Consider the following 13,748-nt stretch of genomic DNA (forward strand, 5'->3'; position numbering starts at 1 on the left):
TGGCCACCGACGCTTTCGACTCCCTTCTAGCTCCGGGAGCGGAGGAATGCAATTGGCTGCTGCTGCATGGGATGAGGTAATCCACCCAGCCATCAAGAGGCTGCACGGAATCTGGAAGACAAAGAGAGCTCCATCAACTCATCCCGGAATAGACCGGCCTGTTGGGTAACCCCCTGGATCCCCACTCTGTCCTGTCAAAGCAGAAATATACAGAAATATAAACGACCAGTGCCGTGTCCTAGTGCCAATATTCACTGACAGGGAGCAGAGAAAAGATGGAAAGCTGTCATTAAAGGGGTTGTTCACCTTTCAGATAACTTTTAGATGCAGAGAGCAATTTGCAATTAGTTTTCCTTTTTTATTATTTAAGGTTTTTGAGTTATTTGACTTTTTATTCAGCAGCTCTTCAATTTGCATTTTAAGCAATCTGGTAGCTAGGGCCCAAATTACCCTAACAACCAGGCACCAATTTGAATAAGAGACTGGAATATGAATAGGAGAGGGTCTGAATAGAAGGTCAGTAATAAAAGGTAACAATAACATTACATTTGTAGCCTTTCAGAGTGTTTGTTTTTTAAAAGAAGGGGACAGCAACACCCATTTGAAAGCTGCTAAGAGTCAGAAGAAAAAGACAAATAACTATAAAACTATCAAAAATAAATAATGAAAACCAATTAAGTTGCTTAGAATTGGCCATTCTATAACATACGGAAAGTTACCTTAAAGGTGAACCACCCCTTAAATGTGTCCATGATAATTCCTGTTGGTTTTATCTCAGGGCATTATTGTGTTTGTGGGATACTTATTATCCTTCCTTCAATATTGGACTAACTCGATGTACATCACATTACTGAGAATGTTCAGCCACATCAGTCCCTGCTGCAGCTGAGCTTACAATCTAACTGATCACCCACTCAGACTCTTCACAAGCTTATTAAGCCACCAGTATGCTTTTAGGCTAGGGTTGAAAACCAGAGCTGCTGCTGCTCCATCTGTTGCCATGCCACTTACTGAAATTGGTCCCCAGACACAAAACCCTCTATATCACCCCCTCCCTCCACCCCCCCCCCCAGCCTAACAACAGAACAATGGGAAGGTAACCAGACAACAGTTCCCTGATACAAGATAACAGCTCCCTGATACAAGATAACAGCTGCCTGGTAGATCTAAGAACGACACTCATCAGTAAAAATCCAGGTCCCACTGCAACACATTCAGTTACATTGAGTAGCTGAAACAACCAAAAATCTGGACCCCCTGGATAAGGTATACTGTACAAGGCGGCAATAGGTTTACCTGGCTGTGAAAAAATATCAGAATGACAAAAAAAGGCTTTCAGGTGAGGTCTCTTTGTGGACAGAGCCATGGAGAGGGAGAGAGCCCTTAGTTAAAATTATAATGGAACCTGGGACAAAATTGATAACCGCTTATGGAGACATCAAATAATAAAAAGATAAAATAAATTACTGAGACGGATACAAAGGAATAATTGAAATGACTCATTGTTGAATAAGTTAAACTGTTAATTTTTGTTGAAATCACATACTTTGTACTTAAATGAAAATGTGACAATACAACTTTGTACAGTGTATTTGTATACAATGTAATCCAGTTGAATGATGAAAGGAAAAATTCAATAACATGTCAATACTGTATGGATAAGGAAAATAAAAAAAAATTTTTTTAGGAGAAACAGTCTGCCAGAAAGCAGTTCCATCCTAAAGTGCTGGCTCTTTCTAAAAGCAGGTGACCAGGCAAAATGACCTGAGATGGCTGCCTACACACCAATATTACAACTAAAAAAAAATACACTTGTTGGTTCAGGAATGAAATTTTATATGATAGAGTAATTTATTTGCAGTGTAAACAGTGTAATTTAGAAATAAAAACTACACCATAAATATCATGACAGAATCCCTTTAAGGTTTCTTTGAGATCCAAGAAAACACACTAAACACTTACCATAAAAGCAAATAATTACTATTTTACTACATTTGTCCCCCTTTATTTTTACCTGCCCTAGTTTCTAAGAGGGATTAAGTAAATCAAAGTTTTAGTTATATGTGGGGGGCAGGCTGCTGACAAAGGGGTGAGCTCTCTTTCCAAAGTGTAGATGGGTTGCGTTTGGGTGGATAGAAGCAATATGGGGGATGGGGCCTCTTGGGAGTCATGAGACTCACTATTCCTTACAGAAACTGATTTATTTGGATTAGACAATCAGAAGTGGAATTGTAACGTTTACCATAGGGAAGCCTTATGTACTTTATTTGTGAACTTAGAAATAAAGTGTACTTGGACTATAATGCGTATTGGTTTGGCTTCTTTGTCATTGCCATTAAAGGGATACTGTCATGGGGGGGAAAAAATAATCAGTTAATAGTGCTGCTCCAGCAGAATGCTGCACTGAAATCCATTTCTCAAAAGAGCAAACAGATTTTTTTATTTTCAGTTTTGCAATCTGACATGGGGCTAGACATATTGTCAATTTCCCAGCTGCCTCAAGTCATGTGACTTGTGATCTGATAAACTTCAATCACTCTTTACTGCACCCCCTCCCTTTTCCCCCCCAGCAGCCAAACAAAAGAACAATGGGAAGGTAACCAGATAACAGCTCCCTTATACAAGATAACAGCTGCCTGGTAGATCTAAGAACAGCAATCAATAGTAAAAACCCATGTCTCACTGAGACACATTCAGTTACATTGAGAAGGAAAAACAGCAGCCTGCCAGAAAGCATTTCTCTCCTAAAGTGCAGGCACAAGTCATATGACTGGGGGCAGCTGGGAAATTGACAAAATGTCTAGCCCCATGTCAGATTTCAAAATTGAATATTGCTCTTTTGAGAAATGGATTTCAGTGCAGAATTCTGCTGGGGTAGCACTATTAACTGATGTGTTTTGAAAAAAACATGTTTTTTTGACAGTATCCCTTTGCCTTGGTATGTAGTGTGCAGATCTAGTGGGATTTGGTGTATGGAGCACTGGGTGGGCTGGGAGGCTAAACAAGCTGTGGGTGCGGCAGGCAGGGCCTGGCTCTGGTTGTGGCCTCCATGCTAGGGGAATCACACAAGTTAATTATAATAATGATGCTGTATTTGCCAACATATTCCATAGCACAGTACAATAGAAGAGAATACATCAAACATGCAGATTACATACAAACAATGACCAACAGAGGAGGGTGTCAGTAGAAGGATATCTTCCTATTTATTGAAAGAATTATTTTGCATAACAACATCTGAAATTGTGTGTTTCTCCAAAAAAGTAGTAGCCAAAAAGAGATTAAAAATTCAAACCACTTATTAGGACATACAGATGAAAACCTGACGCGTTTCGTGCCTATTGGGTCACTTACTTAAAGCATTATTTTGCACTCACGCCAACATTAAATATAATGCTACATGACAGGAACATGATATGTTGCTTGTTACCCATCACTGCTCTACATGATATATTTTGCAGGCACACAATATTTGGACAAAACATGGCTTATGCACAGAGGAGGGGCAGGCAATATATAATTGACAGCTGAAATCTTTAAATGCATTTATAACAAGTGTGGATGTTTTAATGAAAAAAATAATATGGGTTTCATGTCTAATTTGGAAAGGACTTTTACTATATAGCTTTTTATGTCCGGGTGGCAGGTCCACTTTATATATGATGGTGTTGCAGCACTGGACTGTTATTGATAGTGATTGAATCCACCATTCCTTGTCCTTTAATTAGGAAATATATATTGTTATTTCTTGCACTAAACAGGGCAAAAAGTAACAAATCAGCAATCCAAATCAGCAATGTATGAGCTGCTCTTTATCTCAAAGTCTTACAAAGGCTTTGGCTTGGGAAAAGAGAGGGGTTTGTATATACAGAGGGCTTCTCAGTGCTGCGAACCACTGATTTGCTTTACAGAAAGTTGGAATGTGACTTTAATTTCAATATAAATAATTGCCCCATTTAGTGCAAGAAATAACAACCATATATATTTACTAAGTAAAACAACAGACAAAAAACATGCTCAGCACATGCCCTATTCATTACACAAATGTTAAAAGGGGGTATACTGTCCCTTTAAGATGATAAATTATGATTCAGCTCCCTTGTACACATTTAGCAACAAGCATTACCAGCTGCTGAGTTTGCATTAAAGGACACAGCTGATGATCTCAGACTCATGTTTTACACAGACCTGAACAATTCTATGAATCCACTCGGTGGACATTCTGCTTCCTCACACTAGGGTAGGATCTTGCTATGACACTGACCCAGTTTATTAGTTACGAATATTTCAGAACTTTGCATCCAAAAATAAAATGTTGCCCAATGAAAGAATATCTAATTTGAAGTAATTATGTTTACAAATAACTTCAGAATAATGGAGTTTAATGAATGCATTAGAATGGTTAGCATTAAATTATCATATGTTATTTTTGGATTTACATTGCCTTTAAAACTGTAAGTGACATGAGTTTGGATTCCACAGTAAATCATTGTGCCCCACTGCAATGTATATTGTTATTTGCCAATTCACATCTATTTTAGTTTTTTAGGATTCCCAAATTCATTGTGGTTGCTTTGATGGAACATAAAAGTCTAAGTTTACATAATTCTTGAAAGTCAGCAATCCTGTTACGTATACAGTTACAATTGTGTTTAATCTTAATGGGCTTTTGCATTATCCCCAGTTGTGCAGTTATTACAGAGGGGCGTCTGTATGTGCCAAGATGCCAGCGAGAAAGGAGCCATTGTGCTGGAAATCTCTTCTGTGCCCTGCTTGAATAAAACATTCTCACTCCTTCTCAGGGTAATTAGATGAGAACAGATACACGAGACCTTTGCCATAGTTGCTAGGCAACAGCCTGATCAAGGGAGGTATCACTTTTTGTAACCTGAAGGGTATAATATGTATTTGGGGAGGGTACTAAGGGGTCTTTCTCTAGCAGAGCCAGGTCAAGAAGTATTTTCACCCAAGGCATTAGATCTTGACTTGGCACCCCAACAGTCTGCTCGCACTTGCCAATGCCCCCTGCTGCTGTTGCTTACCCCTACCCCATACCTTCTGTCACACATACTTGTTTTGCTTCTTTCTTGAACACGTTACTCAGGTGTTCGTAATCCTGAACCCCTGGCTGGTGCAGGGGACTTGAAACCGCTTAGCGTATAGGAGCAGTGTCCCGGGATGTGAGGTAAGTAAATACAATCACTTGTATAACATGCCTTTCCTTCTCCTTTAATAAAACTATCCATATTTTTCCTTTTCCTCTGCAATAATAAAACAGTACCTTGTACTAATATGGGATCAGTTTATACGGAAAGCCACTATCCACAAAGCTCCAAATTACAGAATGGCCCGTCTCCCATAGACTCCATTTTATAGAAATAATCTAAGGTCTGTTATCCAGAAGATCTCAGGTCCCGAGCATTCTGGATAAAAGGTCCCATACCTGTACTCAGGGGAGATCCCGCCCAATTTGCCGCCCCCCCCGCCACTCACCTTCAGCGCCGGACGGGGGTCAGGGGGTCCACGTCGCTAGTGAAGAGAGCGCAATTGCGCTCTCTGCACTACAAGAGCCGAATTTCCGGGTTGAAAACCGGAAATCTGGCTCTGTTACCAGGAGCAGCATTTTTGCTGCCCCTGGCAACCAGGGGGTGCTGCCACCAGGCCCGGACTGGCAATCTGTGGGTTCTTGCAAATGCCAGAGGGGCTGCTGTATGGTTCCATAGAAAGTTTCCATATAGTGGGCTGGAAGGGGGCTGTTTGGGCTGGTAGGGGGCTGTTTGGGCCTATGTGGACTTGGAATGGCAGGGCCTATTTTGACTTCCAGTCCAGGCCTGGCTGCCACCTAAGGTGAGTGCCTCAACTCGCCTCATTGGCGGAGCGTCCCTGCCTGTACTTGATCCCAGCTAATATATAATTAATCCTTATCGGAGGCAAAACAATCCTATTGGGTTTAATTTCTATATTATGTATTTTGTTAGACAATGTATGAAGATCCAAATTACAGAAAGAGCCGTTATCCGGAGAACCCCAGGTCCAGAGCACTCTGGATAACAGGTCCCATACCTGTACTTGTGTATCATTCAGACATGCAAGTTAACAGGCTGTACAGTGCTCCATTGCAGTCTTATACCCACTGGAGCTGCACTGTTCATCTGTCAGATTTGCAATATAGGTGCAGAGTGCAGCCAGGTCAATAATATGATCTCTTTGTTTTACATGGATTATTATTTTATTAGCCTTTTTCCTTTTGTCATTAACTTGCTGTGCCTTCTCTGTCCTGGGGAAAGACACAAGTCCTTCTGGGGACACTGTGTAACAACAGATGGTGTTTTAGAACTGGCCTATAAAGTGGCATTACTTATTCATTAGTCCTGCTGTGTAAATTGCAGTCTTTGTACAAACCAGCCTTCACATAAAGACCTTTAATGGTGTTGGCTGCAGGTTCTACAAAAAAACCATGGGATTTATTATCCATCTGGGAGCTTGGCAGTTGCAGCAGCCGATACTGCTTCTGTACCCTTGTTTTACTTCCTCAAATGTTCTTAAACTATTACATATATCTCTAAGGTTAGTCCTGCCTCTATGTAGTACTACACAGCTTTGCCTCTTGTTATGCTCACTTAGGAAAATTACTTTAAAAAAAAAAAAAAAAAAAAAAAAAGGAGGAAGATTTTATTAAGCCACCAGCACAAATCAATATTTATTTTCTCTGCAACTCTTGTGGCTATTGATATAGCAGAAGGCAGCTGATTAGCAGAGTGTGAACATGCACAGTCTTCGCTGCAGAAGTTTGGACTATTGCACCATTGAACCAGACCAACTAAAGCTACATTCTCTGCTCCAGACCATGGGGCAGATTCACTAATGGGCAAAGTGGCCATCGCTAGTGTAATTTGCTAGAAATCCAATCCGTAGGGACATAGCTAATTCACTTACAGGGGCAGATAACAATTCGCTAGCGAACAGGACCATCGATAGCATTCATTCGTACTCTATCGCCAGACGACTTTTCGCTCAGGGGAATGGTCGTTGATCGGCAAATTCAGTAAAATTCGAATTTTACTGAACGTTACTTTTACTTCACCAGAGTTGACTTCGCCATCTCAGACCAGGCGAACTGCAAACATTAAGCTACATCTTCCTCAATCTTATGTCACTTCACATCATATAAAATATGTAACCAGTATATGCTAAGTTTAGATGCATTGAATAAGCTTACCTCTATATACGGTGGGCCCGGGTGCACACGCCCCAGACCTTCAGCAAGAGGAGCAGATACCAGAAAACTTGAAAAGAGGCTGGCACAAGCCTGGACCCACAAAATAGTAAAGCTGGAGTCAGATTGTAAAAGAATTGAAAGAGCTTACATTTTATTTTCCATAATTAAGAACCACGGCCTGATGCGTTTCGTGTATCACAGGGACACTTAGTCATAGGAAGAGTTAAACTAGGTATTTTGTGTGCACTGCACATGGTTCTTTTTTTATGTAATGAAAAGACACGATTTTAAGGATTTGGTTCAGCCAGGCACTCCGATTTAGCCAAAGTGAATCCTGCCGAAAAATGCATATTCCTGCATTCGGTACATCCCTACAAATATGTTATATGTGCCATTGCTGTAAAAAGACATTCTTTTCTAAGATCAGTGAAAGACCTTTTTTGACTTTGACTAAGGTGCAGATTAGTGATGTCCCGTGGTTGGCACAGGTCTATTAATAGAGGGGACGGGTGGGCCAGGCTGAGGATGTGGGTCGAGGAAAACTCAACCTGCACATCACTAGTGCAAATGGCTCAGATAAAAAAAGGAAGTATTTAATTTGCTTCAGTTTACATATTACTCCATTTATGTTCTTCGTTCCCTCTTAATAATATAACCGTGTAAGCAGTGAAACAATGGTGGCTTTCGGCCTTTACAGAGACAACAACGAAAAACATTATTTTGTGTTTTTCAGGATTTAGCCTTAGTTACCCGCCAGCTTGTCCATGTTCCTGTGGGCAGGACAGGCCAGGTGCTGTTTTTTTCAGAACATAGCTTCTATAGATTTGTATACATTGAATTAGATCCATTTCAAGTTTCTGCTAATAAACTTGGCTACCAACAGCTTCCCTTCCTGCATTCCATGTATTGTTGTTAGCAACAAATTACCAAAAAGCCAAACAATTTTGCTTGGATTCTGTGCCAGTAAATCCCCCATAAGGCAGCAGGCCTCAAACTATTCTGTTTACAAGCATTTAGCAGTTTACAGAGAGGGGACTGTTTCCTTTGTATTTAATTAATAAGAGCAAATACGGACTAGTGTATCCTGTGTGTAAATCAGGCCGCTTTATTAAAGATGCATAAGCACTGAGGAGACTCCCTAACAACCGTATTGACAAAGAGTAGGCACTCAAAAAGCCTATGATTAAGTGTTTGTTAAACACAAAATGCATAAGGCTATCTTTATGAGTACCTAAATAAACTATTATTAATTTTTACAGGCCTGTTTGGGAGACTGCTTTTTGAGTGCATGCTCTCTAGCAATACAGTTGGATCCAAGCCCCTAGCTGAAGACTAAGGGCGGTGCACCTGGGCCTCTTCCAGTACTTGATTGAGACTTGTGAACCAATTTTGGGACCTTTTTATCTGTTCACTAACACACCTATAATCTACAAGAAGAACTTTCATCTAATCCAGCATTTTTATTTAGAAATTACATTATAAAGTCCAGTTTTCAGATGGGACTGGGCCACGCAGAGTTACCCATTAGTCCACTGAAAGGCTTTTCAGAGCAGTAATTTAAATACAAAATGACTCATTTACAATTCGTACCCAGTAGAAGATTCAAACGTAGATGCAGAATGTTCTAGTCAAAACTGCATTCACTAAAATGTTTTTTTTTATATTTATGCTTGTCTATACCTCCAATATGTAGCTTGTGCCATTTTGGTAAAATAGCCTGACGTGCTATTGTCACTGCACCATCAGGAATACCTGATGTGATTTATGAAGCCGGAAAAAGTAGCAAGCTCAGATTTTGCCCTTTGCACATCACCAGCATAGTAAATGTCCTGATACATTTTAAGTTAGAAAATCAGCCCTTTGACTGAGAACAGTGTCCATATGCTACAGGGACTAATATTTTTTAAGTTGAGCCTCACTTTTGGCTCTTGAAAGCTCAAGGCAGGGACTCACTTATTAATACCCGTGCCCCGATGGGATGGATATACCTAGGAAGTTCCAAATGTAGGGGCTTAAGGTCTGCATCTCTCACGAAGGGTGAGGTACTTAGGTTGTACTTGGTTTTAAAAGTAAAAGGCTCACTGTGGAGAATTTTGAGGGAGTATGCGGACTGCATTTTAAAGTGATATTCATGCCAGTGTTCCATAGGCAGAAGTTTCAGTCTTCTACTGAGACAAACTACTGGAGAGGAAAAAGGCGTTTTAATCACCATTGTTCCCCTAAGAGAGGAAAGAGGCAGTTACTAAATGCTGCATGCCATACCTTCGAAAGTGGCTCACTGTAGGGTAAGGGCAATGACAGACGAGCAGATTAGTCACCCGCGATAAATTTCCTCTTCTGCAGGCAACTTAACCTCCTCCAAATGCAACACTTGGTACAATAATCTATACTCCCCTTTCCTGCAGACGTCACATTTTATCCACTAAATGCCACTTTTAACTTGACTGCTGTTTTTGAAATTCATTCTAGTTTATCATTATTTTTAATCTGTAGCCTCTTGCAACCTTCTTTTTTGAAAGCATGTTTATCAATGTTCTAAAACCATGGATTTTTCTTTGCTATCCCTAGCCCATCTTCAATTACTTGTCAGCACCCATGCAGTTGTCTCAACCTGGACTCATTTTTATTTCATCTTTTATATCTGCTCATAGGTCATCTCCTGTGATGCCCGTCCGTCATCTTCTCCTATACAGCCCACAGAATTGACACATTTCCATTAAACTAAAGTTCATTTTCGTCGTACAGGAAAGGTATCTTGATTCTTTAAACGAGGGGTGCCCAACCTTTCTTGCCTGTGAGCAACTTTCAGATGTAAAAAGAGTAGGGGAGCAACACAAGCATGAAAAAAGTCCCTGGGGGTGCCAAATAAAGGCTGTGATTGGCTATTTGGTAGCCCCTATGTGGACTGGCAGCCTACAGGAGGATCTGTCTGGTAGTACTCCTGGTTTTTATGCAACCAAAACTTGCCTTCAAGCCTGGAATTCAAAAATAAGCACCTGTTTAAGACCACTGGGAGTAACATCCAAGGGGTTGGAGAGCAACATGTTGCCCAAGAGCCACTGGTTGGGGATCACTGCATTAATCTATTGTGCAAAGTAGTCCCTTCTGGAATTAATAGTAGTGCACTCTAATAAATTGTCACATGTTCAAAGTAAAATTTACTGGAGCCTGCAACATATTATATTCCTGCTCCTTTACCAGCATTGCACTTACTCATATAACTTTTGATGGTATCATAATTGCAATAAATACACAGATTATTTTGTAAAATGAAGATCTGGGATACATTTACACTGATTTTTTCATTGATTTAAAGTTTATTAGCAATTAAAGTATAAAGGACTACAAGTTAATGTACTTTTTATAAGTAAAAAAATTCTTTCTGAGCAATTTGCTTTAAAAAAACATTTACACCAATGTTATGTTACGTAAAAATACATATACATGCTATTTCTTCATAATTTGCAATGTATGAAACATTTTTCACATTTTCAAAAGTTAAAAATCATATTCTGCAGTGTTGTATGATAGAAGTGTATATACAACAGGCATACAGATAACATACAAATACTGACTGCTATAAGCATTAAAAAGGGCCCTACTTATAGCTACAATCTAAAAAAAAAACAAAAAAAAAACAAAAACTATATATATATCAGCCAAGCAGATCCGCACTCACTTAGTTAACCCTTTCGTGGTCCGCCCGGGTGCCGCTCCTGGGATCCAGATAAACATAGAAAAGAACGGTAGCGCACTCCAGGGACTTGAATAGAAATATAATTTATTAGAACATGGTATACAATCGATTGTATACCATGTTCTAATAAATTATATTTCTATTCAAGTCCCTGGAGTGCGCTACCGTTCTTTTCTATATATATATATTAGTTCCAAATTAGGGAAAGGCCGTCTCCCATAGACTCCATTATAATAAAATAATCCAAATTTTAAAAAATGATTTCCTTTTTCTCAGTAATAATAAAACAGTAGCTTGTACTTGATCCCAACTAAGATATAATTAATCCCTATTGGAAGCAAAACCAGCCTATTTGGTGTATTTAATGTTTACATGATTTTCTAGTAGACTTAAGGTGGGAAGACACAAATTACGGAAAGACCCAAACATTCTGGATAATAGGTCCTATACACACACACACACACACACACACACACACACACACACACACACACACACACACACACCTATATTTATATCTATCTATCTATCTCTATCTATCTATCTAGATATCTATATATAGATATATATATCTATAGATAGATATAGATAGATATAGATAGATAGATAGATAGATAGATAGATAGATAGATAGATAGATAGAGAGATAGATAGAGAGAGAGAGAGAGAGAGAGAGAGAGAGACACAAATACAAGAGTCCTCTGCACTCAACCCATTATCAATATATTTAAGACAGAGACATTTTGTGCATACTGCTACTGAAAAATGCCTTACCCTTTAAACAAAACAGGGATTGTTTGTCCATATATTGCAATATATTTAAGCTGGCCAACTACGTCAAAGTCATCCCATATCTGGCCAGTCCTACGCTCAATTTTCAGCTGATTCATTAAGAATTCAATTGCTTAATTATATATTTTACAAAGGGACTAAGTTTTACCTGCAACTTACTTGCTGCTTTCAGTTGGTCTTTAAATTGTTTTTTTTTATCAATTATTTGCGTGATGATTTTTAAGAACACCTAATCCTGGTGCCCAGGTCACACTGAGCATGTGCAATATCACTGACACCAGGCCGGGACTGACAATCTGTATAAAATGGCCCCTGATAAGTGAATATTTATTGGGCTGATTGGGGGAGCTGTTTGAGCCTCTTGATATGCCAGAGTCTATTCTGAATCTTAGTCTGGACTTTACACTAAACAAGACCTAACAAGTTCCAAGATGGAGTGCTCCTGTGGACAACTTTGAAGACCTGTTTTATCACTGTTATAGAGCAGATGAACCCTTGGGTGGGTACACCAAGTTCAGTATATAAAAACAGCATTCCTACTCAAAAATAATCTTGTTTTTCAACAATAATTCCTCTGCACGAATATAAATATTGCTCAACCTGCATCATGTTGAGATCACGAGGAATGACCTAAAAAAGAAATAAAATATTGAGGTTTGTATTTGCTTAAGGCACACTTGTAAATACTGCAATAGCTTTGGTACAATATCTGTAGTCACCAGAGCAAGCCAGATTGGGAGATTATTTTCTGCAAATGATTGTGACTGTTATTCCCAGTTATGTTGCCACTTCCATCAGAAGCTTCAAGTGCATTGTGGGAAAGCGGTGATAGTAAAAATAAATACCCAGCTAATCTACCAGTGTAACATTTTATAGTCCAAGACAATTCTTATGGTTCTCTCTTACAGATTCAATTAGCTTCAATGCATTTCATGCATAAAAGTTTGACTGTAACTTTTTTGATAGATGCATAATATTTACTGGACCTTCCAGCAAGTTTTCAGCTAAAAAGTAAGTAATTACAATCACTAGTAGGCTGCCCAACATTTGGCATCCCCAGTGATTTACACTTTCATTCTCCTTTAAGTATTCAGTGGAGAGTAAAGAATGACCCAAAAGTTGCACCACCCCATTTATTATTCCATAAATCCCATGAACAAGGAAGGTAAAACTTAACCTTTATTGGTACGTATTAAAATGACCCAAGGGTGAAAAATCAAAAGTGATTAAAATTACAAAAAGGAGGAGCACATTGTTTGCTGAATTAAGTAGTCTGCCCCAGATGCTTAACGATTGATCGTATTCAAAACTGATAGGATCATATAAGAAGCATCATCATGGGGATTAACTACATTAAGTTCTGCGAGTTATGGCAAAAGGCCATAGTAGGAGCACTCAATTCCCCAAAGGGTTAATCCACTAGTGAGTGCAAAATGATATAGGATGCGATTGTTAATCAAATCAAAACGAACCGTGGGCATCATTCGTATCAGCCCAAAACGATTTCTGAAAACACCCTCATGCGACAGGAAATGTAAGGTTCAAGAACCTGTCTATAGAGATTCTGTTATCGGCGTTACTTGATTTCAATGTTAGCCCCTATGGTGCCATTCAGCCCCCCACCCTTGACGCACCCCCAGCGGTGCTGTGTGGTCAGCGGTGAGGTATGTTACAACAAAAGTAACTTAAACTGCAGCAAATGAACTCCCTGCCTAATTGAGCTAAAAATAGTAAGAAGCGCCTGCCGGGGGTCCGATAACGAACGAGACTCCTCCATGCTAACTAGTTACGCGACCCCCGGCAGGCGCTTCTCTATAGACAGGTTCTTGAACCTTACATTTCCTGTCGCATGAGGGTGTTTTCGGAAATCGTTTTGGGCTGATACGAATGATGCCCACGGTTCGTTTTGATTTGATTAACAATCGCATCCTATATCATTTTGCACTCACTAGTGGATTAACCCTTTGGGGAATTGAGTGCTACCACTATGGCCTTTTGACATAACTCACAGAACTTAATGTAGTTAATCCCCATGATGAT

The 13,748-nt window shown here is 39.5% G+C and overlaps 1 protein-coding gene across 3 annotated transcripts in view; it reads right to left on the minus strand.

The window, feature by feature from the left end:
- Positions 1-11,785: 11,785 nt before the first annotated feature.
- Positions 11,786-13,748, minus strand: part of LOC108708553 (putative nuclease HARBI1) — a 31,643-nt gene continuing 29,680 nt past the window's right edge. For all 3 annotated transcript variants that reach the window (XM_018247377.2, XM_041582491.1, XM_018247378.2), the window contains one exon: positions 11,786-12,338. In XM_018247377.2, coding sequence (XP_018102866.1) covers positions 12,325-12,338 — 14 coding nt within the window. In that variant the 3' untranslated portion in view covers positions 11,786-12,324. The remainder of the gene's footprint in view (positions 12,339-13,748) is intronic.

Source organism: Xenopus laevis, chromosome 2L (assembly GCF_017654675.1).
Source record: "Xenopus laevis strain J_2021 chromosome 2L, Xenopus_laevis_v10.1, whole genome shotgun sequence".
In the NCBI taxonomy this organism is placed as follows: Eukaryota; Metazoa; Chordata; class Amphibia; order Anura; family Pipidae; genus Xenopus; species Xenopus laevis.